At 42.2% G+C, this 26775-nt stretch overlaps 1 protein-coding gene across 4 annotated transcripts in view; it reads left to right on the forward strand.

Moving 5' to 3' along the window:
* BCL2 (BCL2 apoptosis regulator) overlaps positions 1-26775 on the forward strand; it is a 185833-nt gene that overhangs the window by 3705 nt on the left and 155353 nt on the right. The window contains exon 3 of one of the 4 annotated variants that reach the window (XM_007192010.2): positions 3805-3900. The exons of the other annotated variants lie outside the window; for them this stretch is intronic. Coding sequence (XP_007192072.2) covers positions 3805-3852 — 48 coding nt within the window. The 3' untranslated portion in view covers positions 3853-3900. Of the gene's footprint in view, positions 1-3804; positions 3901-26775 lie in introns of those variants that run through there. 4 annotated transcript variants of the gene reach the window in all.

The following is a 26775-nucleotide window of genomic DNA, read 5'->3' on the forward strand; positions in this document are numbered from 1 at the left end:
AAAGAAATCCATGGTGGTAACTGTCATGTGTCAAGTAATTTAATAAAAAGATGGGAAATGGAGACATATGTTTATGATAGAAATTAAGATATAATCTTGATCTTTATTGTCGAGTTGTGGTATATTAACATCTCATACAGTTGAATTTTCTTTTTAAGTGAAGGCTCACCTTTTCCTCCTTTCAAAATAGAGTTTTCTTAGTAGAGCCTATCTTTGTGGTCAACAGGTATCTGAGGTTGATAAATGTAGAGGCTACATTTTATGATGCCAAACCACAATGACGTACCGTAGAACATGATAAACTTTTTTTTGACAAAACCTCTTATAGTAAAAATAAATCATATAGAAGCACAAATAGCTGATGGTAAAATGTGTAGCTTTCAGGACAACATATAGATGGATGACTAAATAGGAAAGCAGAGGACTTTGGCAAAAAAAAAAGTATATATCAGGAAATGCAATCATAAATGGACACTTTGGAATAATAAAAGTGGTAGTACTTGAGAGCCTGATGTACTTATCCTTTCAAAGGTGCATTATGAACCTAAATTTTTATTTTAAGCATTTGGCATACAGACAGATTTTCCTCCAAATTTGCACCAATCAGTGTTGCATCTCTAATAATATGTTGCGTCTTGCAGTGTAAAGGACTCAGTAAGGATGGTAAAATTTCAGAAGAGAGCTAGCACATTATTTTAACGTTGGACAATGACTTGTACTGTCTACAAGACTCGGTGGATCAGCTCATCTACTGAATCTATTCTTACGGGGGCTTTAGATTCTAAGTCACATTTTTTTTCTTTGCTGCTGCTACTTCTGAGACCGAGGAAAAACAGTTTGCATTCCATGTTCCATAACTTGGAGAAAGCAGGGCCTTGGATGATAGGTGTCTGAGAGATGGTCCTAGAAGTCTACAAATTATATAAAGACTAAAGAAGAAGTTGGCTGTGGAGTGGAGTATGGCTTTATTCCTAAGTCTGAATAAGGCTTCCAGAGGGAGGCAGCAGTTCTAGGAGATGTCCGAGACCCTGCCGCTCCAAGTGTGGCTCAGGGACCAGCAGCCTGGGTGTCACCTGGGAGCTTCTTAGAGATGCAGAGTCTCAGGTCCCGCCCCAGAGCTTCTGAGTCAGAATCTGTGGTTCGCCACGTCTACAGGTGTTTGTGTGCACGTGAGAGTTAGAGATGCTGGCTGCCATCACTGACCATCGATTCTCGTGGACGCCTTTTAGGAAAAACGGCAACCTGGGTTGGATCCTACAGTGTACCTTTCCAGTGGCCCCGCGGGTCCATAATATTACCTAGGATGCTGAATATTTCCCATGTATCCGCTAGAGTGATCTGACCCTTGGAAGAAATAGACTGGAATGCAAGAGAGACAGGAGAGAAATTATTATAAGCTCCATCCTCTCAAGAATGTTTTGCGTGGTAGCTATACAATTTGTGTTGGCATTACAGACCCCACGAAAGTAAGATAGCTTTTCTACTCCAGTTAAAGACAGGAAATTTAGCTCTTTTAATAGCTCCATTCGGTATTGTTTGATCCCCTTGTAACACAGTTCAAATTCTGTAGATGAGTTCAGGGGCCCTGAGACCGCTTCACGACCAAGGGGCTCTTGCAAGCAGAGGGTTGAGATTTGGGCAAGTTGATGGTGAATGAACATTGATGGCGCCCTCCGAACTGAGAAACGTGACAACATTTCGCTTCATGTCTTAGGAGAGAGTGAGATGTTTGACAGCTGCAAGAATGCGATGCCGTAACTTGGATATTGGCTTCGTTCTGTTGATGACATGGTGGTGCGACTTTTTTTGTGTGTTTGTCATTTGGTCTTTGTGGTTTAGGAAGACAGGAACTTACTTCTCCACATCCAGTAGAGGGTGGCTTCCTTTTTATTAGTTGGTCAGCAAGCAGTTTCTCTTTTCTGTACGTAGTCCACATCTACCCAAACGTTTGCTTAACTGGAAAGCAATACTCTTCTCAGGCCAGTGTACAAAATACATGAAAAAGCCTCAGTTTTCTAGTGGCTGAGTTTCAGCTGCTTATAGCCAATTTTGGCAGCAAAATGATAGGATTAAAAATAGCCTGAAGATGATCCAGTCTTAAATAATGTATTTAATGATGAACTTTCCTTGGGAAAGTGCATCTTTCTGCCTGCTAAGAATCACATGACCCCTTTCAGTAATTTATTTTGTAGAGAAAGATACATTATTGCTCCTAGAGTTTGCAGTTATGTGCTGTTGAGCGATTGCTTTTGGGGACTTTTGTAAAATTATATAGTTCACTCAGTTCTCTTTTCTGTTTTAGGGCCTTTGTTGCTGTTTAATGTCGGTCGAAAACATGGCTTTCTTCTGTGCATCCTGTTACTTTTAGCTGTGCTTTCTAGTGAGAACTGATTGATCTTTTTAGCAATCCTTGATTGAACCGGTACATTTCAGAATTGCTAAATGTTATTAGGCTACCCAGCACACCAGGTAACAGAAAGCCACAGATTTTTTTTTTTTTTTTAAGCCAAACTCTTAAATAGTTTTTCTTTATCTCGACTCCCAGTCCTAGTCAGCTGTTTGGAGGATGGCAAACCCACTCATAAAGCAGGTGTGTGGGTGCTGTGGGTATTAATGGTGGTCTCTCCCACTCAGCACGTCCCCGCACCCATTTCTGAGGTCATCCATCGTGTCTTCGCAAGACTTTAGCAAAGCAGTATTTCAGCAGAAGCGCATTTGTGCTGGAAAAACAACACTGTATTTGTAGTGTACAAGTAAAAAGGTTTTTTTTTCCCCCAGAGATATATCGTATTTGAGGTTCAATTCAAACAAAAATCAGTGCTTGACATCGAAACGCAGTTAACGATGAGAGTCAGCCAAGGACGGAGACAGTTATTCAACAGACATGACTGCAAGTCTTCTATGTGCCCGGCCCTGGGTTAGTTTGGGGGTCCAGGGAGGAAGGCTTTTCCTCTGCCCTGGATACCCTCACAGACCAGGGCTGGAGATGTCGTTGTGAACTCAGTTGCCACACAGCCTGACAAGATGATGCTAAACTCTCAGATTTAGAGGGAAAAAGAAGAAACAAAACAAAACAAAACAAAACCCTAAGGATGTGTTATTTTGCATACACTTCAATCTTTGTCTGAAAAAGTTATTTCTAACCATATGGTTGTTCATGTGTGCATTAGGCCTGATTTAACTAGGAGGAGAAACATAGATGATTTAAAAAATACTGTGTTACACGGACGTACGCTTAAGAGAACTGAAAGGCAGGGGGAGTTCCCTTGGTAAATATTTACCCATTAGGTGCTCTTTCTACATATTATGAAGACTTAATAAACACTAGCCTGCAGTTTTTAAAGTATTTCATTAATTTTTTTTTTTTGGTAAAAGACACCTGAGACTCTGATGAGGTTGATTAGAATAGATTAATTTGAAGAACTATCTTTCTTAAATCATTCTGGTATTGCAGACAAGTCCAAGTGGATTTGAACCAGAACAGGGGAGAGATTAAAACAAAAGCTTTTGTTTTGGTTTGGTTTTAGGTTCTAGCACTGTTCTGTTTATGAAGAGGCTTCTCTTCCAAAACGCTACTTATAGAAATTCCTAGTCCACTGTGACATTTGTGTTCCTGAAGAGCAGGTGTTTACCATCTAACATCTTTTACGCGTGGTCCTCTTTCTTTAAATGGAGGTTGTAAAACTTTTGAAGTTACGACAAAGCCATTTTCATTTCTAAAAGTATTTTCGTAGATTGCTGCATGTTCTGATCTGTGCTCGATTTTGTAGTGCCAACACGATTTCTCTGCTCTTTATTTGCCAGACAAAAGATAAACCCAGCTGTCCTTCAGTGAGAATGATGACGGAATGATTGTTTCTCCAAAGCCGTGTGGGCTTTCTCATCGGGGACCCTCCCCTCTCCTGCCAGCCTCCATCACTGACCCCTACCTGCCCATCACCCCACCACAGGGAGACCTCCAAGGGGTAGCTCCTTGTCACCTTCCAACATGTGAAGGGTGGGATTCACCTGAAGGAAAAAGCATTATGTCTGGATAACCAGCAAGAGGGGGCAGAAAAGGGGTCTGCCCAAGGTGGAATATTATAACCCTTACTCCAATCTTGCTACAGGCAACCGGGCAAGGAAAAATTCTGTCATCAGATATGATGCTTTCCCTCCAGAGATCATAAATTCCAACCCTGTGCAGGGAAAACATAGAATCTGCTGGAGGAGTTTGTACTAGCTCTGATCTCTGCAATGTGAGAGTAGAGTGAGGGTTATACTCTAGCCTTAGATAAAGTTTGACTAACTAAACAACTAAAATAGCTTATACTAAAGAGTACTTCCCCAAACGCCCTCTTAAACATGTTAGAAAGAGAATCTCCCTGACATGCTGGCGTGGCCATTGGTAGCAGTTACAAAAGCACTAAGGACTACTTGGCTGATTTTCTTAGGCGACTGACCAGATTCTACGAGCAATTTCACTGGCATCAGTATTTCCATTCTGCTCCTTGTTTTGCCTTCAGAATTTCAGGGATGGAGCCATATTCCGTTTTTAGTTAATAATTGGCTAATCAGCTCTCTGCAGCGTCAACGTAATGAGTCAGAAGCTTATGACTGACCCCACTCTCCTTTTTACTCTGTCTCCTGAAACCAGCCCAAGGACCCACTGTGTCAAGTGAAGCTTAAATTTTCCAAGGGAGATTTTACCATTGAGACCAATACATCTTTCTTGTGACAGTTCCAATTACTATATTTCTCTATTTTTAAAATGTCTTTTCTTAAGCTGTGAAAGAATATGGAGAGTTTATGACTTCTAATGCTTGGAGCACCAAACAAGGCATGAGTGTTGCAGGTTGTCTTTTCTTGACTTTTTCCAACTCTTCTTCACAAATACTAAGATTTCTTCTGCTTTACAGCACGATGAATGTCATACCTATGTATTACCTTTGAAATTCAATTGCAGCCGAATATTCTACTGAGATGCATTAGAATTTTCAAAGGGAATATGGGACAAAAACTTAGTCTTCTTAGTTCAATGCCTTCTTACAATTAGCATAGGAATAAAGTTAATTACAAATTATATCATCATCTTCAGACATTGATATTTTATCTCTTGGGAAAAAAAGAAAGTCTATAAAGGATGCCAGTTGGCACCTGTAAATCTAAAATTTCAGGGCTATCTCCTAGCTATTTTCTTTTTTTTTAACATCTTTATTGAAGTATAATTGCTTTACAATGGTGTGTTAGTTTCTGCTTTATAACAAAGTGAATCAGCTATACATATACATATATCCCCATATCTCCTCCCTATTGCATCTCCCTCCCACCCTCCCTATCCCACCCCTCTAGGTGGTCACAAAGCACCGAGCTGATCTCCCTGTGCTATGTGGCTGCTTTCTACTAGCTATCTATTTTACATTTGGTAGTGTATATATGTCCATGCCACTCTCTTCATTCCAGCTTACCCTTCCCACTCCCTATGTCCTCAAGTCCATTCTCTACATCTGCGTCTTTATTCCTGTCCTGCCCCTAGGTTCTTCAGAACCATTTTTTTTTTTTTTTAGATTCCATATATATGTGTTAGCATACGGTATTTGTTTTTCTCTTTCTGACTTACTTCACTCTGTATGACAGACTCTAGGTCCATCCACCTCACTATAGATAACTCAATTTCGTTTCTTTTTACGCCTGAGTAATATTCCATTGTATATATGTGCCACATCTTCTTTATCCATTCATCTGTCGATGGACACTTAGGTTGCTTCCATGTCCTGGCTATAATAAATAGAGCTGCAATAAACATTGTGGTACATGACTCTTTTTGAATTATGGTTTTCTCAGGGTATATGCCCAGTAGTGGGATTGCTGGGTTGTATGATAGTTCTATTTTTAGTTTTTTAGAGAACCTCCTTACTGTTCTCCATAGTCGCTGTATCAATTTACATTCCCACGAACAGTGCAAGAGGGTTCCTTTTTCTCCACACCCTCTCCAGCATTTATTGTTTCTAGATTTTTTGATGATGGCCATTCTGACCGGTGTGAGGTGAACCTCATTATAGTTTTGATTTGCATTTCTCTAATGATTAGTGATGTTGAGCATCCTTTCAAGTGTTAGTTGGCACTCTGTATATCTTCTTTGGAGAAATGTCTATTTAAGTCTTCTGCCCATTTTTGGATTTGGTTGTTTGTTTTTTTGATATTGAGCTGCATAAGCTGCTTGTAAATTTTGGAGATTAATCCTTTGTCAGTTACTTCATTTGCAAATATTTTCTCTCATTCTGAGGGTTGTCTTTTCGTCTTGTTTATGGTTTCCTTTGCTGTGCAAAAGCTTTTAAGTTTCATTAGGTCCTATTTGTTTATTTTTATTTTTATTTCCATTTCTCTAGGAGGTAGGTCAAAAAGGATCTTGCTGTGATTTATGTCATAGAGTATTCTGCCTATGTTTTCCTCTAAGAGTTTGATAGTGTCTGGCCTTACATTTAGGTCTTTAATCCATTTTGAGTTTATTTTTGTGTATGGTGTTAGGGAGTGTTCTAATTTCATTCTTTTACATGTAGCTGTCCAGTTTTCCCAGAACCACTTGTTGAAGAGGCTGTCTTTTCTCTATTGTATATTCTTGCCTCCTTTTTCAAAGATAAGGGGACCATATGTGTGTGGGTTTATCTCTAGGCTTTCTATCCTGTTCCGTTGATCTATATTTCTGTTTTTGTGCCAGTACCATACTGTCTTGATTACTGTAGCTTTGTAGTATAGTCTGAAGTCAAGGAGCCTGACTCCTCCAGCTCTGTTTTCCTTTCTCAAGATTGCTTTGGCTATTCGGGGTCTTTTGTGTTTCCATACAAATTGTGAAATTTTTTGTTCTAGTTCTGTGAAAAATGCCATTGGTAGTTTGATAGGGATTGCATTGAATCTGTAGATTGCTTTGGGTAGTATAGTCATTTTCACAATATTGATTCTTCCAATCCAAGAACGTGGTATATCTCTCCGTCTGTTTGTATCATCTTTAATTTCTTTCATCAGTGTCTTATAACTATTTGCATTCAAGCCTTTTGTCTCCTTAGGTAGGTTTATTCCTGGATATTTTATTCTTCTTGTTGCAGTGGTAAATGGGAGTGTTCCCTTAATTTCTCTTTCAGATTTTTCATCAATAGTGTATAAGAATGCACGAGATTTCTGTGCATTAATTTTGTATCCTGCTACTTTACCAGATTCATTGATTAGCTCTTGTACTTTTCTGGTAGCATCGTTAGGATTCTCTATGTATAGTATAATGTCATCTGCAAACAGTGACAGCTTTACTTCTTTTCCAATTTGGATTCCTTTTATTTCTTTTTCTTCTCTGATTGCTGTGGCTAAAACTTCCAAAAATATGTTGAATAATAATGGTGAGAGTGGACAACCTTGTCTTGTTCCTGGTCTTAGGGGGAATGGTTTCAGTTTTTCACCACTGAGAACGACGTTGGCTGTGGGTTTGTCATATATGGCCTTTATTATATTCAGGTAAGTTCCCTCTATTCCTACTTTCTGGAGGGTTTTTATCATAAATGGATGTTGAATTTTGTCAAAAGCTTTTTCTGCATCTCTTGAGATGATCATATGGTTTTTCACCTTTAATTTGTTAATTTGGTGTATCACGTTGATTGATTTGCATATATTGAAGAATCCTTGCATTCCTGGGATAAACCTCTACTTCATCATGGTGTATGATCCTTTTAATGTGCTGTTGGATTCTGTTTGCTAATATTTTGTTGAGGATTTTTGCATCTATGTTCATCAGTGATATTGCCCTGTAGTTTTCTTTCTTTGTGACAACTTTGTCTGGTTTTGGTATCAGAGTGATGATGGCCTCGTAGAATGAGTTTGAGAGTGTTCCTCCCTCTGCTATATTTTGAAAGAGTTTGAGAAGGATAGGTGTTAGCTCTTCTCTAAATGTTTGATAGAATTCGCCTGTGAAGCCATCTGGTCCTGGGCTTTTGTTTGTTAGAAGATTTTTAATCACAGTCTCAATTTCAGTGCTTGTGATTGGTCTGTTCATATTTTCTGTTTATTCCTGGTTCAGCCTCGGAAGGTTGTGCTTTTCTAAGAATTTGTCCATTTCTTCCAGGTTGTCCATTTTATTGGCATAGAGTTGCTTGTAGTAATCTCTCATGATCCTTTGTATTTCTGCAGTGTCAGTTGTTACTTCTCCTTTTTCATTTCTAATTCTATTGATTTGAGTCTTCTCCCTTTTTTTGCTTGATGAGTCTGGCTAATAGTTTATCAATTTTGTTTTTCTTCTCAAAGAACCATCTTTTACATTTATTGATCTTTGCTATTGTTTCCTTCATTTCTTTTTCATTTATCTCTTATCTGATATTTATGATTTCTTTCCTTCTGCTAACTTTGGGGTTTTTTTGTTCTTCTTTCTCTAATTGCTTTAGGTTGTTTATTTGAGATGTTTCTTGTTTCTTGAGGTAGGATTGTATTACTATAAACTTCCCTGTTAGAACTGCTTTTGCTGCATCCCATAGGTTTTGGGTCGTCGTGTTTTCATTGTCATTTGTTTCTGGGTATTTTTTTATTTTCTCTGATTTCTTCAGTGATCTCTTGGTTATTTAGTAGTGTATTGTTTAGCCTCCATGGGTTTGTAATTTTTACAGGTTTTTTCCTGTAATTGATATCTAGTCTCATAGCGTTGTGGTTGGAAAAGATACTTGATACGATTTCAATTTTCCCAAATTTACCAAGGCTTGATTTGTGACCCAAGATATGATCTATCCTGGAGAATCTTCCATGAGCACTTGAGAAGAAAGTGTATTCTGTTGTTTTTGGATGGAATGTCCTATAAATAGCAATTAAGTCCATCTTGTTTAATGTATCATTTAAAGCTTGTGTTTCCTTATTTATTTTCATTTTGGATGATCTGTCCATTGGTCAAAGTGGGGTGTTAAAGTTCCCTACTATGATTCTGTTACTGTCGATTTACCCATTTATGACTGTTAGCATTTGCCTTATGTATTGAGGTGCTCATGTGTCAGGTGCATAAATATTTACAATTGTTATATCTTCTTCTTGGATTGATCCCTTGATCATTATGTAGTGTCCTTCTTTGTCTCTTGTAATAGTCTTTATTTTGAACTCTGTTTTGTCTGATATGAGAATTGCTACTCCAGCTTTCTTTTGATTTCCATTGCATGCAATATCTTTTTCCATTCCCTCACTTTCAGTCTGTATGTGTCCCTATGTCTGAAGTGGGTCTCTTGTAGACAGCATATCTACGGGTCTTGTTTTTTTTTTTTTTTTTTTTTTTTTTTTAAAGGATTTTCTTATTTATTTATTTATTTATTTATTTATTTATTTATTTATTTTTGGCTGTGTTGGGTCTTCGGTTCGTGCGAGGGCTTTCTCCAGTTGCGGCAAGCGGGGGCCACTCTTCATCGCGGTGCGGGGACCGCTCTTCATCGCGGTGCGCGGGCCTTTCTCTATCGCGGCCCCTCCCGTCGCGGGGCACAGGCTCCAGACGCGCAGGCTCAGCAATTGTGGCTCACGGGCCCAGCTGCTCCGTGGCATGTGGGATCTTCCCAGACCAGGGCTCGAACCCGCGTCCCCTGCATTAGCAGGCAGATTCTCAACCACTGCGCCACCAGGGAAGCCCCCGGGTCTTGTTTTTGTATCCATTTAGCCAGTCTATGTCTTTTGGTTGGAGCATTTAATCCATTTACATTTAAGATAGTTATCGATATGTATGTTCCTATTACCATTTTCTTAATTGTTTTGGGTTTGTTATTTTAGGTCTTTTCCTTCTCTTGTGTTTCCTGCCTAGAGAAGTTTCTTTAGCATTTGTTGTAAAGCTGGTTTGGTGGTGCTGAATTCTCTTAGCTTTTGCTTGTCTGTAAAGGTTTTAATTTCTCTGTCAAATCTGAATGAGATCCTTGCTGGGTAGAGTAATCCTGGTTGTAGGTTTTTCCCTTTCATCACTTTAAATATGTCCTGCCACTCCTTTCTGGCTTGCAGAGTTTCTGCTGAAAGATCAGCTGTTAACCTTATGGGGATTTGCTTGTATTTTATTTGTTGTTTTTCCCTTGCTGCTTTTAATATTTTTTCTTTGTAGTTGATTTTTGATAGTTTGATTAATATGTGTTTTGGCGTGTTTCTCCTTGGATTTATACTGTATTGGACTCTCTGCGCTTCCTGGACTTGATATACTATTTCCTTTTCCATGTTAGGGAAGTTTTCAACTATAATCTCTTCAAATATTTTCTCAGTCTCTTTCTTCTTCTCTTCTTCTTCTGGGACCACTATAATTCGAATGTTGGTGCATTTAATGTTGTCCCAGAGGTCTCTGAGACTGTCCTCAATTCTTTTCATTCTTTTTTCTTTATTCTGCTCTGTGGTAGTTATTTCCACTATTTTATCTTCCAGGTCACTTATCCGTTCTTCTGCCTCAGTTATTCTGCTATTGATTCCTTCTAGAGAATTTTTAATTTCACTTATTGTGTTTTTCATCACTGTTTGTTTGCTCTTTAGTTCTTCTTGGTCCTTGTTAAACGTTTCTTGTATTTTCTCCATTCTATTTCCAAGATTTTGGATCATCTTTACTATCGTTACCCTGAATTCTTTTTCATCTGCTGTGTGTTTCTCTGTCTTCTCATTGTGCTTAACTTACTGTGTTTGGGGTCTCCTTTTCACAGGCTGCAGGTTCGTAGTTCCCACTGTTTTTGGTGTCTGCCCCCAGTGGCTAAGGTTGGTTCAGTGGGTTGTGTAGGCTTCCTGGTGGAGGGGACTGGTGCCTGTGTTCTGGTGGATGAGGCTGGATCTTGTCTTTCTGGTGGGCAGGACCGCGTCCAGTGGTGTGTTTTGGGGTGTCTGTGATCTTATTATGGTTTTTGGCAGCCTCTCTGCTGATGGGTGGGGTTTTGTTCCTGTCTTGCTAGTTGTTTGGCATAGGGTGTCTATTACTGTAGCTTGCTGGCCGTTGAGTGGAGCTGGGTCTCAGCATTGAGATGGAGATCTCTGGGAGAGCTTTCGCCGTTTGATATTATGTGGAGCTGGGAGGTCTCTTGTGGACCAGTGTCCTAAACTCGGCTCTCCCACCTCAGAGGCACAGGCCTGCCACCCCGCCGGAGCACCAAGACCCTGTCAGCCACACGGCCAGGTACGTGGGGAGTTTCTTGCCTTTGGGAAGTCTGAGGTCTTCTGCCAGCATTTAGTAGGTGTTCTGTAGGAGTTGTTCCACATGTAGGTGTATTTCTGATGTATTTGTGGGGAGGAAGGTGATCGCCACGTCTTATTCCTCCGCCATCTTGAAAGTCTCTCCTAGCTATTTTCTTTATGAATTCCTGATGGGATATGTGTCTATCTACCGCTCTCTCTCTTTTTAAAGCTGAAAACTTTTAGAGGTGGTTTGGAGCTATTTTCTAACAAAATTTTAAGTATAATGATGCAGAGCCACTTACTAAATATTTAAATAACAGTATAAGAAGAAAACGATGTGATAAGAATCTGCCTGCCAGTGCAGGGGCCCAGGTTCGAGCCCTGGTTCGGGAAGATCCCACATGCCACGGAGCAACTAAGCCCGTGTGCCACAACTACCGAGCCTGTGCTCTAGAGCCCACGAGCCACAGCTACTGAGCCTGCATGCCACAAATACTGAAGCCTGTGTGCCTAGAGCCTGTGCTCCACAAGAGAAGCCACCGCAATGAGAAGCCTGCGCACCGCAACGAAGAGTAGCCCCCGCTCACCTCAACTAGAGAAAGCCTGCACGCAGCAACGAAGACCCAATACAACCATAAATAAACAAACAAACAAACAAATAAATAAATAATCCCTTTATAAAAAAAGGAGAAAACAATAAGAAGTCTTAATCAAGGAAAATGAGCAGTTGTTTGCAAATCTTAACCCCAAGGAGTTCCTAGCAACCAGGGCAGTGATGGGAACGGAAAGTATTATAAAGATCTTGTTATTTTGTAGAGCATGCACACTACCTTTTTCCATTGAGAAAACGTTTATTGAGGGCCTACTATGCGCAAAGCTCTATGCCAGATGTTTCACTTGAGTGAAAAATGTGGACGATAACCTTTGCCTCTAAGGAACTTGCCTACCAATAGTGAGACTAAGACAAGTACTGTGTAAAGTGCTGTAGTCCTTTACACACTTTAGTGGACAGAGCGATCCAGGCCAGGTAGAAGGGGATCTGGAAGAGCTTTATGCCGGAGGTAATAGTTGGGAGATGTGGGGAGAGGGCATTCCAGGTAGCTGGGCTGGAGGATGCAGAGCAGGCAGGAATGCATGAGGCATTGCTGGGGGATTGTAAAGAGTCTGAGAGATCTCTGGTGAGATAAGACTGGCCCTAAGTTGAGAGGTTGGTGTTTAACTTGGTAGATGTTAAAAGGATATCGAAAGGGTTCTGAGACAAGGCAGGATGTGTGGGCTTGTGGAAGATTGACAATGACTGAGGCTGGACAGTGGGAGGCCAGGCAGGAAGTTGGAACCATGGCAGTGGGGGAATGGGGACAGGTGTGGGGGGCTGGTGGAGAAGTGGACCCAAAGGACTGAGAACAGATTGAACGTGAGAAATGAGGGAGGGAAAGAAGCAGAGGACACAAGTTCAAAACCCAGCTGGCTCAAAAAATGATATTGTCCTTCAGAGAGAAAGGAAAGATAAGAACAATGACTGTTTTGTGGGATACATGTGATGAACTTAATTTGGACATTTTCAACTTGAGCTCCCAATAGGATATCCAAGTGGAAATGCCCAGCAGCAGTTGGTCTTAAGGATCTAGAAGAGAGAAGTTGGGGCAGGAATACCCTATGCCTTTTCCCCAGACCATGTAGATTTCCCATTTTCCTCTTTATTTCCAAAAGTGGTCCTAGCCGCCCCTGCTGATTCTACCTTCTTTTATTACTGCTGTTTCTACACCGCCTTTCCCCCAAAGTCCTCTGAGGACTTCTGTGGATTGAATGAAGGTGATTAACTTGAAGTTTTACTGTTCAGAGCTTGGTTCCCCACAACCAGTTTGCCTACTTAAAAGATAATTCACCTTGAGTCAGATGAGTGTCGTTTCAACCTCCTAATAGTGTCCTCCCTTTGTAGGGGTCTTAAACAGTCAAGGTGTTCTCCTTCACTGGCAATTCCTTACTTAATAAAATAGTCCTGGGACTTCCCTGACGGTCCAGTGGTAAAGACTCCGAGGTTCCACTGCAGGGGGCGTGGGTTTGATCCCTGGTCAGGGAACTAGGATCCCACATGCCGAGTGCCGCAGCCAAAAAATAAATAAATTAAAAAAAATAGTCCTCCTATTACATTTAACCTGCACCCAGCATAGTAGATAATAGGTGCACAGAATGATTGTTGATTGAATAAATGGATTTTGATCACTTTGGACATCAAAGTCACCCTAACCAACTAATGTCCCACCCCACTTATTAAATAGAGTATGTGTGTCCCACTCTGTAACATCCCATTATAGGGACACATGTGTTCCAAATGTCCCATCCCACTGATCCATTAATATTTAGTAACAGTGAACAAAGAAAAATACCTAAAGTGTTTTGATTTCATCCTTCACCATTGAATTGAAAAAGTTTGTCATTCATACCTGAAAAGGAATCTTCTAGATGTTGCTTTATAATAAACATTCAACTTTCACGAAAGTCCTTAATGCTAATATTAGAGACTAGCCCATTGATTGTCACATTGTGTCTGTTTATACAAAAAATACGTGCACACAGTCTGCATATATGTGCACAGTTGCTCTCAATTCTCGTGTTTCTCATCTCAGGCCCAGTTCAGACAGTCAAAGTCTTGACATCTAAAATTATTCATTATTTTTTTATCTTATCATTAAAAAAAGCAGGGCTTGTTCATGGTTCTCACAGTGGGAACAAAGTGGTTTTTCCTCTCTTATTATTGTTGTAGTTAAAGTATAAAAGAACTATAGCATAAAAGTCACAAGGATAAATGGTCCCCTAGTTATTCTCCCCTAAAAACAAGCAGCCAGTACAAGGTGGGAGTTGGTACAGCTCAGTGTTCCCAGAAGAAAGAGAACCTAGGATTTCATTTCTCCAGACACTGACCAACAAGAAGACCACCAAGGGCGGCACGGAGCAAACCACTGTCCTGGCAGCTTTGGGCTAAGTTCTCTGTTCTGGTTGAAGCAAGCATCACAGCCTTTTTGTGGTTTTTTAAGAACTGGTGGAATTTGCATTTTGAGAATCCTCGTTCCTTGGCATGAAGCAAACTCCAAAGCATCGTTGCTCATCATTTGTCATCTGTTGGAGAAAGAGTGTATGATTTGTTTACTTGTAATGAAGCTTGACCATACTTCTCCAGGGGCTTTTTCAAAAGAGGGATGTGTCAGCTTACAGATCTGTCCCCATGAATGAAACCACAAGCAAATTCTCTTTTCCCCCACATCTTCCATTCTTCCCTCTCGTTTCTTCCGTGGCCATCTGTGCATTATGTTACCACTGCCAGACCCTCTTCAAGTGGCTTATCTATAAGTGAATTCAGAAACTTCAAATTATAAAGGACACCCAGATAATTGGCCCGTTCTCCAAAGTGTCTGTCCCCTATGCTGCTGCCAGATTCCTTCTTAATGAATCCGTCCAGTGACAGTGGGATTCTTGAGCTCCTCCGGATCCGTGAGAAAATGAGCTTCCCTGCTTTGTAACAGCTTGCGGCTCAGGGGAAAAAAAATGACAGCCATTGCACAAGTTTCCTTTGAATGTAGTTTTCTTTCCCATAAATGATACTTTGAGAATACACTTAAGGGGTTATTAGTTTTCTATTTCATGCTTGGCCTGTGTGTGAGAATAACACAAGCTGTCACTGCAAATCAGTAGCTAAACATGCTTTGTCCGGTTAATGTGAGCGTTTAATATTTGGCTCAATTAAAAATTAACTGATGAAAGTACATGTCAAATGGAATTTGAAAATACCTTTTGTAGGGAATATTGAAAGGGCATGGCCAGTGAGTAAATTAGTGGTTTTCAAATATGGAAACTTTGGGGAAATTTAATACGAGTTGAGACACTTGACTCTTCCTTCAAAGCTCTCTACCTGTTTGGCTCGGAATGAAGTTGAAAAAGATGTCCTCATTCATATTAGGAAGGGCCCACTTGCATCTCTGTGTTTTCCGGAAAATAATTGCTCTGTGTGTGTGTGTGTTGGATCACACAGTTAAAGCAGACAGAACAGGAGATGGGTTATTCCTTTATCGTGCACATTTTTTCCCCATTGGCTGCATGCTGTAGGCCAGCCTCGGGAGGTGAGAGCTGCAGAGAGCTGGCTTGCAGTCTGGGGGGGGCGGAGTTCATGAAACAGCAACTGCAGAAGAGCGGGGTTGGGGTAGGGGTTGGGGAGGGGGGAAGCTGGGGGGTGAAGAAATGCAACCCCAGTCGGGGCATTTATTAGAGTCAGGGAAGTTTTCCCAGGAAAGGGAGCTGAAGCCTGGAGGATGAGCTGGAAGTAACCTAGGGGTGTGGGGAGGAGGAGCAGAGATGGCCAGCAGACAGAACCCCGAGAACAAAGGCCAGAGGCAAGAGAGCACGTGGGGAGTTGCAGGGGCGGAGGAGCCCAGCCTGGCTGGCATGAGGAGTGCCAGTGAGGCGGACCAGAAAGGTGAGGCTGGAGTTGTACCGCCATGGAGGGGTTTATTCTAGAAAGGTCACTCTGGCTCCACTTGATTAAGGAGACGGCGATGTTAGTGACAGGTGGGAGGTTGGCTCAGTAAACGAGCAGACACCGTGTTCCTGATGAAGAGGGACGGTGGTGAGGAGTGCAGGGAATTGCTAGCTTTGAGCGATGATTAGGACTGGAGTGGAGAGGTTTTTAGGAAGATGTAGTGATTGACTGAATGCTTCAAAGCGTTGCTCATTTCTTCTTCAGTTACAGCGGTCTTTCTTCTCTCGTCGCTTTGAAAAGAATACGGTCAACATTCTGTTTATAGAAGAGTATATTTTAAATTTGCCATTGTCTTAAATTAACGCTGCCTGGTTGAAAACTTAATTTTATTGGAATTCACATTGCAATAAATCTTCATTAACAATCAGTTAATAAAGGTGTGTTTGAAGAAAGAATTCAGTTATGAAAGGCAGTTTCCAGAGAATTATTTTCCAGGTGAAAACATTACAACAGTAGTCTCTTGCCTTGATGGAGGATTTTAAAGTTTCTGAAGGAATTCGGATCTGTTGGCCCATTTGATCTTCACAAAACTCTAGGTAAGGCCGGTATTATTGATATATTCCCACTTCTCTCTGCCTTCCTCTTCCCACATTCTTTTTGTTATTTGTTTATTCACACGTGAAGAGAAAACTTTGACTAACAAAGCTACGTGAGAGCCAGTAAGTCAAGAGAAGCGGGAATTCAGTGCCGGCCTCCAGGATATTTCTTTATACTGTGGTGCTTCTCAGGGTGTGTTTTCATAAGGACACCAATTCCTCAATAGAAACCTAATCAAGTATATCTAATTTTGGAAAACAGTATCCTCTACTGCTCTTTATCTCAAACATTTTCAGGAAAATTAAAATGTAGTTTCGTGTTTCAGGTTATTTTCCTTCCTTTGATACAGCTTTTGAGATGTGTTTCATGTTAACGGCAGAGGGACATCTAACTGTTTGCCATGTGATGCCCGTGGATGGGCTTGTGAGCTGGGCGCACTTGACCTTGAAACGCCTTCTAAGGGGACCATAGTATGGTGGATGTGAGAATTTGCTAAAACTCAACGTGAGGGTTCTAGAAAACAGCCCCTTTCAGCAGGGGGCAAATGGAATTATATATAAATGATTGTTTCTGATTATTGGCATCTAACTAGCAATCTATGTTTTTATTTACTTTTAAGATCGGGCTCCTGTCTTTAGGTAACCAACATAAATTTGGTGAGTGAAGTGGTTTTTGAACTGAAAAAATGGTGGAGCTTTCATCAGTAGGATTTCCTCAGTTCCTAAAGGCCATGTGGCTTATGCATTAGTTCAGCTTCGTTCATTCAACAAATAATTGTAAGAGTGTTGGGGCTGTAACAGAAAACAGAACAGCTGTGGACTGTCTCTCATACCTCATGTGAATCCAGCATTGTGGGGAGGTCAGAACAGTAAACAGGCAAATAATTAACAATGTAATATTGGGGCTACAACATAACAAAAACAGGGGAATTCAATACAGGAGTGCTGATGGGGCAATATTAACTTCATATATTCGTTTTGAGGTTCTTCTAGTAGTATCGCAGTTTACCCGGAGGAGGTTGAAGGGCTTTTTAAAAATGAATAGCTGAAAACATAGTGTTCTGCCTTAAAATTAATATATTAGGATGATACAGCCCTTACATCAGTTTAAAATGGGTTACCATGCTCAATATAGGATTAAAGAAGACCTACTATTTGGGCTCAAATGTTTGGAGCACTTTCCCCATTACCCCTACTGACCCTGCCAGATCCCCATTCCCGTTTCCCACAATGTTGGTCATTGGCTACGTCACTGACAGTCAGGAGGAAGGAAGGAAACTAACATTAATTGAACCCCAATATGTGCCACACTCTGGGTTTAACACTTTTATGGATAGAAGATTATTTAACCCCAGTAACCTCCCCCGAGGGTAGGAAGTGGAATTACGGATGAGGAAACAGAGGTTCTGCAAAATCAAGTCACCCTGCCTAGTAAGAGGCAAAACCAGATGCTTTTTTAGGCCATCCAAGTGGTCATTGATGTCCTCTGAAACTTGGAGAAATTTTTGAAAATTTAAAACAGAAACCTATGAAAAATAACAATTTGATGCATGTGACTTTTTGGTTTCTTTTGTGTCTCTTTAGGAAGCCAATTAGCTGTCTTTACTTTAGTAACTAGGAGGTGAAATCTTTCACTACATGGACTTTTTAAAGTTCTTTTATAGTTAAAAAGAAAAGAGAGAGACACACACACAGAAACAAAATGTTTCTGTCTCTCTCCTCTTTGGCTCCAATAGTCTGTATAAATAGCCTTTGAAAAATAAGTAGTGATCACTGCTTCATACCAAGACTAGACACCTGATTCAGAAACTCTCCCCGGGGTCAGTGTGTGTGTGTTGGAATAACAAACCCACAGTGCTTTCCTGGTTCAAGAGAAATGAGCTCACTGTCCGATTGTAACCTGCCTAATGCCTTAATCAAAAGTGGGAAAAGTCTGTGGTTTTACCCCTGGTGTGATCCCTGGCCCTTCACTGTTCTTATTTTAGGCATGACCTCCGTGTTTTTTTCCAGGAGTCCAGAGGAGGAATGACATGTTACTCCAGTTTATACGATGACGGTGTATCTGTTTTTATATTTAGCTGTAAATTTTATTCTACTCATAAACAAACCCACCTTCAGCAACCATGGTGCATCAAGGGGCCGTTCTTTCCATCCCCCTTGGTTTAATTTGGGTACATTTGGCCTAGAACAGCACAGTGTTTCCATCATAACATTTGACCAGGATCTGCAGGGCTCAGGGAGTGTCCTCATGGGCTAGGAAACTATTTTCTTAAAAGAAACTTAAACACCAAATTCTGACAAGATAGGAAACTCTTACTAGGCTCCTTATTAAGCAATCTCTTTTTTCCCCTGTAGTCTCTTTAATTTTTATATCTCTTGGTGTTATTAAACACATATAGATGGAATCTTTACTTTTAGGCTCATGTGCAGAATGAAGTAACTCAAATTCAGGAGGGAAAAAAAACTGTTTTAAGAGGTTTGTTTAATAAAGCATATATGAATTTAAAAATTAAACATTTCTCCCAGGCACAACATGTATAACTTTTAGAGTAGAACTTCATGGTGTTTCATAAGAACGCAAAAAAGGAAGGGGAATTATTATTCAGGCAGAGGGACAACAGTAACCTTTCACTAAGCGAGACAGAGTTCAACACCAAACTCCCCCAACCCTGGGTTCTGTGTTCACCCAACTGAAACCCCACCAGCTATACCCTCTCTCTTTTATGGACCAGACTGCTTTAAAAATATTGGTCCAATATAACCTAAACTGTTTCATTTATGAGCTATAACCCAACAGTATAATATTTAAAAGGATGCCTTATGTATCTTTTACAAATCCTAAAGATAATTAAGATCTTTGCTCTTCTCACAGCTAAGTACATGACCCTGGGGTTTTCTGGCTTGATCTCAGGACAAGAGAAAGGTTTGGAATCTGTGCCCAGGATGGGCTGCTTGGTTTCCGGTGTGAAGAGAAAGCCCTCCTTTCCTCTGTCCCAGTTCTCCCTGGGATTATTCATAGTGTCCACATGGAAATAAAGAGTACCCCTTTGTCACCAGCATTGTCATTTGTGAATAAAAGGCCTTTATGACCGCAAAGTCCATTAACGCCTTCAGAGATCTCTGTTTAAGCAATTCTGATGATCCTCAATCCAGCTAGGAACGAGGAAGTAATTTCAACCGCTGCTATGCAGAAGGATGTCACAAAGTTCACGTGCTAAATTAAAGGTCACATCCATTACTCATAAGAGCATGGCCATCATTCTTAACAGGTTTGCTTTAAGTATATATATATATATATATGTGTGTGTGTATCTAGTGATAAAACATATATAACTAAAATTTACCATTTTAACCATTTCCGAGTGCACAGTTCAGTGACATTAAGCACCTTCACACCACCATCCATGCCCAGAACTTTTTCATCACCCTGAATTGAGACTCTGTACCCATTAAACAATAACTGCCCACTCTCTCCTCCTCCCAGGCCCTGGTAACCACCATTTTATTTTCTGTCTCTGTGAATTTGACTACTCTGGGTACCTCAAATAAGTGGAATCATACTTGTCCTTTTGTGTCTGGTTTATTTCACTTAATGTAACGTTTTCAAGGTTTATCCCTGTTACAGCGTGTGTGGGAATGTCATTTCTTTTTAAGGCTGAATAACTTTCCACCCGATTCAAAAAATACACTTCCTCACAAGATTAGTTATCATTTTTCCTCAGCCAATAGAAACTGCAAATAGAGTTAATTAGTACTGAGCTGGCAGAGGAGGCCAGCAAATTATTAAAAAATTATTTTAAGCGTCTGATCATAAGAAATAGGATAACAACGCTATTAAGACTAGCCCAGGAACTAAAAAACACAGCCATGTGAGGCCCCTCTGTGTGGGGCAGACAGTAATGAAGATCTCAGCCGCCCTCGAGGTTAGCAGTGGGGTGTAAGCAGGGGACAGTCTTACTTATTCCTAAGGATGCTGCTGACTCATCAAGACAGGCTTATTTTCTGTAGGAAGCGTTAAAGAGTTCAGGGAAAGTGGGGAATAAGTTTCAGAAGCATCTCCATTCCAAATGGTTAAAATTTTTTTAAAAGTTTAGGCTTCAGTCATCTGAAAAATCCACTTAAGTGGAATGATTCATTCCAGAGGATGAAAGAGAGGAAGCAAAGCAATAGTAGTGTGAAAAAAATTAAGTTAAAAATAGACCAAAAGACCTTAAATGATATTTACCTGTTACATTCCATTTCTTCTCCTACCTCACTTTTTTTTTTTAAAGTTTTTTTTTTAATTAATTAATTTATTTATTTATTTATGGCTATGTTGGATCTTCGTTTCTGTGCGAGGGCTTTCTCTAGTTGTGGCAAGCGGGGGCCACTCTTCATCGCGGTGCGCGGGCCTCTCACTGTCGCGGCCTCTCTTGTTGGTGGAGCACAGGCTCCAGACGCGCAGGCTCAATAGTTGTGGCTCACGGGCCCAGTTGCTCTGCAGCATGTGGGATCTTCCCAGACCAGGGCTCGAACCCGTGTCTCCTGCATTGGCAGGCAGATTCTCAACCACTGCGCCACCAGGGAAGCCCTACCTCACTTTTTTGAGTGGAGAATTAATAGGAACTTGACCCAAGTGGATATGGATATTGTGATTTCTGGGAGAATTTTTGCTGTATTGCTCTACCTAAATTTTCCTCACTGTGTATACATTACACTGTTTGCATATTTAGAGTAGCTGCGTGACACGCAGAGTGGCTTGTGTGAGGAGCTGCCTTACAATGCTTTAACTCTGAGCATCTGACTCAGGACTTCAGTCTGAAGCCATCGTACAATAAAATGTGGTCCTTTGTTCATTTCACATTCTCTGTGCCTGCTAGGCATCTGGACGTGATCTCTGGCCTTGTGGAGGGCAGGCTCCTGGGGAGACAGACACACAAACGAATATGATAATCCAGTGAGTTTTTTCCTGAGAAAGTTAAGGATGGCTTCACAGAGGAAGAGCCATTTGGCGTGGGTCTTGAAGGATAAGTAAGAGCTTGCTCCATGGACAATGGGAAAGGCTACCATGTGCAAATCAACAGAGTCAGGGAAGGTTGTGACAAGCTAGGCAGTGGTACAGAGGTCAGCGTGACCGGAATATAGGTGTTATGGGGTGGAGTGAAGGAGGTGAAGCTGAGGGCCAGTTGAGGCTGACTCACCAAGGCCCTGAGTGTCTCCCTAAGGAATTCAGATTTGATCTTTCATGCTGTGGAGAGCCGGTGAAGGTTTCTAGCAGGATGGTGGTGGTGGTGGTGGTGGTGGTGGTGGTGGTGGTGGGGTGTGTGTGTGTGTGTGTGTGTGTGTGTGTGTGTGTGTGTGTGTTGGGGGGAGGGCAGCAGGGAGGCAGATGGGAAGATGGGGCAGGTGTCCATCTTGGGATGGAGCTGGCCACCTGCACCTGCACACCTGCCCCATCTTCCCACTGAGATGGGACAACCGTGCCAGTCATTTCAAAGGTAGAGTCAGCAAGGTTCATAGGAGTTGAGGAGTATGGATGCGACTGGACCATCACTGAATACTCAGGGCTTAGCCCAGGACGAGCACAGAGTAGGTGCCCAGTAATGCCAGCTGACTGATTGCATGGACAGCTGCCCGTGTGGGCCTACTGCGCAGTACCAGCAGCATGAACGGGGCGCCCCAGCTATACTCGTGATAAAGCAGGTGTTCCTAGGAGGCCTCCTCCGTGCCAGGCACTTGCTAAGTGTTCTGTCTACATTAACACATTTATTTCTTCTGACAGTTGGAGGAGGCTGGTGTGGTTTTGTCCTTTGCCTCGCAGATGAGGCTTGGAGAGGCGACTAATTACAGTTGCTTTGGTGGTTGAGCTGGGATTTTTTTTTATTATTTATTTATTTAATTTATTTATTTATTTTTGGCTGTGTTGGGTCTTCGTTTCTGTGCGAGGGCTTTCTCTAGTTTCGGCAAGTGGGGGCCGCTCTTCATCGTGGCGCGCGGGCCTCTCATTATCGTGGCTTCTCTTGTTGCGGAGCACAGGCTCCAGACGCGCAGGTTGAGCTGGGATTTGAACCCAAGTGTCCATGGAGTACTTGGTGCTCTTCCTCACGACTCTCTGTCACCTCCCTTCTTCTGCAGTTTCCAGAAAGCTGCTTCTATCACGGCCGCAGAAGTGATGATTCGGGGCAGACGTAACCCGCGGCAGGATGCGGAGAAGCCTGTTTATTAGCAAACCATTTATCTCCCGTAGACGTAGACATACCATCTGAGATGACCTTAGTAGAAGTAACAGTGCAATAATAGTGCCACAGTCTTTTCCCTGGCATAAGAAACCCCTTTTGTAATGAAAATGGAATTTCTCTGGGAAATCGTCCTAGAAAGAGATAGGCAGCTGAAATAAAATAACAGCAATGTTAAATAGTATCAAATTGTGTTCCGGGTGTTTTCCCCTCGACACTTGCCTGCCCAGTTGTGCCGTTTACTTTGTTCACTTGCCACCTGCAGCCTGGGCCCCTCGGTCCCAAAGGAAGAGAGACTGGTGTGTGCGTCCAGAGTCGCTCCTGTACCTCGAGGGTGCCCTCCACACACCTGGCTGAAGCGAGAATGGGACCATTGGGGTCAACGCTGCTCTCAGGGTGGAAGCCTGTGGTTTTCTGGAATGAAGGGTGGTGAGTTTGGTTTCCCTGGTGGCCCACAAGCCAGAGTCTGAGCTCCATGACGTTCAGGTGCGTGTGCCTGCGTGGATCAATACAACTCTAGCAGAGGCTGTGTTTTCAGGCCACAGGTCAGAGTCATAGAAAATAAACTCTTGTCATAACAAAGGAGGCAGCAGCCAGATTACATCTCAGAGTTCCTTCACTCGTGTACCCTAGAGGACACTGATTTTCGTGGCAGTGTGGGGAAGGAGTCCATTTTTATGCTGATTCTAACTGGGGGTCTGTCTTGTTCTCCCACCCTCATAAATAGTGATAAAGCATGGTGGCCAGCGCAGTGTGGAGGAAGAGCACAGCCTGGAAAGCCAGCCAAGCTCTCTTGGCTCCAACTTTATGCAAATTTGCTTAACAGGATGCAAATGATTTCGCAGGAATATGGGACCCAGGGATAAGTGCTCATCTGTTCTCAGCCCTCTCCCTGGGCTTTTAGCAGCGGCTGCTTTAGAGGCAAGGACAAGTCTGCAGTGAGGCTGGTTAAAGACAGTTTGGGAAGCAAGGGCTCACAGCGTCGGTAGAGACCTCGCCTGGCATTTCGTCCTGAGCAGCAGCGTTTCCTCTGGCAGCCTGAGAACCAAGACTTCCATGTTGTGAGAACAGGAAAAGGTCAACACAGGCTAATGCCTTTTATTTATTTATCTTTTGGCCACACCACTCGGTATGCGGGATCTTAATTCCCCGACCAGGGATCGAACCCGGGTCCCTGGCAATGGAAGCACGGAGTCCTAACCACTGGACTGCTAGGGGTTTCCCAGACTAATGCCTTTTAAAGCCCTTTATTCTTCTTCTCATCCCAAAGATCCAAAGATGTTCCATGATCCCAGTATACATCCCATCATTTACGCATCCCACACATTGACTCACTACAAGACAGTGTGCTAGGCACTGATCCAAGGCTCATGTGCGCCATCAAAGTGTGGAACCCAAATGCCGTGTCTAAAATCTGCCCCTGTACCGTCCAGTTTGGTAGCACTAGCCACAGGTGGCTACGGGGCACGTGAAATGTGCCCAGTCCGAATTGAGATGTGATTGGAGTATAAAATACACAGCAGGTTTCAAAGACTTAGTATGAAAAGATGAATGCAAACTATTCATTAGTCATTTTTCTGTTAATTATGTGTTGAAATGATAATATTTTGGATATATTGGTTGGAATAAAATATATTCAGTGTGGCTACTAGTAAACTGAAAATGACATACGGAGCTCACATTATATTTTTATTGGACGCACTGGTCTAGACTGCTAACTGTTTATTACACAGTGTGGTCCCTTCTGATTCCCATATTTGGATGTTATCATAGAAGAGGGTAGAAAGACTTTTTCTTTTCCCACAGATGGAGTGCAGTATAGACCATTCCGTGGCACATTGTGTAACTTCACCAAGTGCGTTCACACCCAGGTTCTCGTTGATCCCATTGTCAGTCCACTGAGGTAGGGAGGGAAGGCCTGGCCACGCTTATTTTATAGGCGAGTATTTTTCAAGTATAATGTCAATCAAGCATAATTTCAGACTTTTGACTTACAGTCCAATGCCGGTAAGAAATAAAATTACCCATGGAAATATTTACTTGTGTTTCTATACCAAAGATAATAGAATGGGGTCCGATTTAGAAGTAAATATGTGTGTGTGTCTGTGTATGTAAATGGACACAGGAATATCCTGCAGCCTAATATGATGTTTTAATCAGAGGCTGTAGCTGATATTCAATGGAAAGATTTGACTCATGTTGAATTTTTGCATCCATCAGGTCAAGGTCAGGGGAGGGTTAGGGCATGTTGTCATGACAAGGAGATCTTTTCTTCTGATGGAAGTCAGCTATTGTCATGTCAGATTCCTGTCATCACGAAGCAGGGTTGGTGGATCTCACCAGTCAGGAAGGTCTGAGATTGAGTTCGGTCATTCACAGGATGGAAGGACAGTCATCCATGGGGTGGAAGGACAAAGCAGGACCCTGGACTAAAGAGGCAAGGGATGAGATCCAGGAAGTCACGTCTGAGGTATTTTACTCTCAACACTTCGAACAGCAAACATGTGGGGTTTTTCCTTACACCAGCAAGCCATTCTCCAAATCTCTGGACATCAGCGAGGCGTCCTGCACTTTAGTTCAATTTGGACACTGACTGCCTGAAGTTAGCATCAGATCCCACACGTTAAGGGCTCAGTCCCACAAGACTGCCCCGCTTCAGACACCAGTTGAAAGTCTGAGACACCCAAGGGTTCCTATAACTCCTTCCTCATGCTCGATAATTTGTTAGGATGGCTCACAGGACTCAAGAAGATACTTTACTTACTGTGACTGGTTGGTTATAAAAGATACAACTCAGGGACAGCCAAATGGAAGAGATGCATAGGGCAAGGTATGGAGGAAGGGCTGTGGACCTTCCATGCCCTCTCTGGCTGTGCCACCTGCCAGTGCCTCAGTACCCTCACCAATCTGGAAATTCTCGGAACCCCGTAGTTTAGGGGTTTTAATGGAGGTTTCGTTATGTAGACATGATTGATCAAATCATTGGCCATTGGCAATTAACTCCATCTCCAGCTCCTCCCCTTTCCCTGGGAGGTCGGGGGTTCCAACCCCCTAATCATGCCTTGGCCTTTCTGGTGACCAGCCTCCATCCTGAAGTGATCTAGGGGCCCCAGCCATCTCATTAGCAGACAAAAGACACTCATCACTGGAGATTCCAAGGGTCTTAGAAGCTCTTGTGTCAGGAACTGGGGACTAAGGCCAAATATTATAACAGAAGCTCCTCTCACCCCATCACTCAGGAAAGGACAAGGATTTTAGGAGCTCTGTGCCAGGAACTGGAGACAAGACCAAATACCTATTTCTTATTATGTCACAATGTCACACACCCAATATGGACGAAGGATGGAGAAGTACACTTCTAGGGAAGAAAAGAGGAGCTGTCAAGGTCAGGAGCAGGAGGTGGGTATGGCCAGTGATATTAGTGCTGCAGTATTGAGGGCACTTAGGGCCAAGGGTCTTGCGTTGTATCCTCCTGGTCTTCCCAGGAACCTGCTGTTTGTATGAGTCACACACTACTCTGAGTTTCAGTTTCTTCATATGCAAACCAGGGAGTTGGGTTAGAGGGTCTGTCACTAAACTTTGGTGATTCTATGAGTTTTGAAGGCCAGAGAATCAACAGGTATAATATTAACAAGCTATCCATCATAGCATAGGGGTTTGGTTTCTACTGCTGTTCTTCCTTTTGTCTAATATACTTGGGGCCACTGAGATCCATGGCAAATACAGTCCTTGGTCTGGACCATTCATTTGGTCCCGAATGAGACGGATTGAGTCTAGGGTTACCTTACAGCTGTGGCCAGTACACACGTTTTGTAGTGGAATAGCTAAAAACATGTATACTTATTTGTCTTTCTTGGCTCTCTGTGTTCTCCTCCTCCTGATACTTTCTGTGATTTACAGTTATTTCTCATCTCGTATCTTGAGAGTCTAGTATTACACAGGTAGCCGTTTTCCCACATGGATCATAGGCTTTAGTTAATCACTGCTGTTTTCTGTCTGCAACTATTTTCTCTACCCTCTACTTCCTGTGAATTAAAAAGCTTCTGGGCCACAGATGAACACCGTAAGAATTTAACTACCTTTTCTTCTCAAAGACGATATTCCAGTTGCTTAGTAGGTGTGGGAGACAAAAGCCCTTGGGTCTTGAGATAGCTTTGTATTTTTTGAGCACGGCTCCAGGGGCACATATCCCCTCGGAGGGCCCCAGCCATCTCTCCCACCTCATCTACTCTGCTCAGCACTGAGAAGCCTGGCACGGTTTCTGTTGGAATGAAAAGATTGGCTGAGCCGCCCTAGACAACAGTCCCGCAAAACACTGTGGCAGAAGGTTTGGTCTACATACCAAGGCAGCCAGCGTATTAATTGCATTCTCTGTGAT

The sequence above is a fragment of the Balaenoptera acutorostrata genome, chromosome 13, assembly GCF_949987535.1.
Source record: "Balaenoptera acutorostrata chromosome 13, mBalAcu1.1, whole genome shotgun sequence".
Taxonomy (NCBI): Eukaryota; Metazoa; Chordata; class Mammalia; order Artiodactyla; family Balaenopteridae; genus Balaenoptera; species Balaenoptera acutorostrata.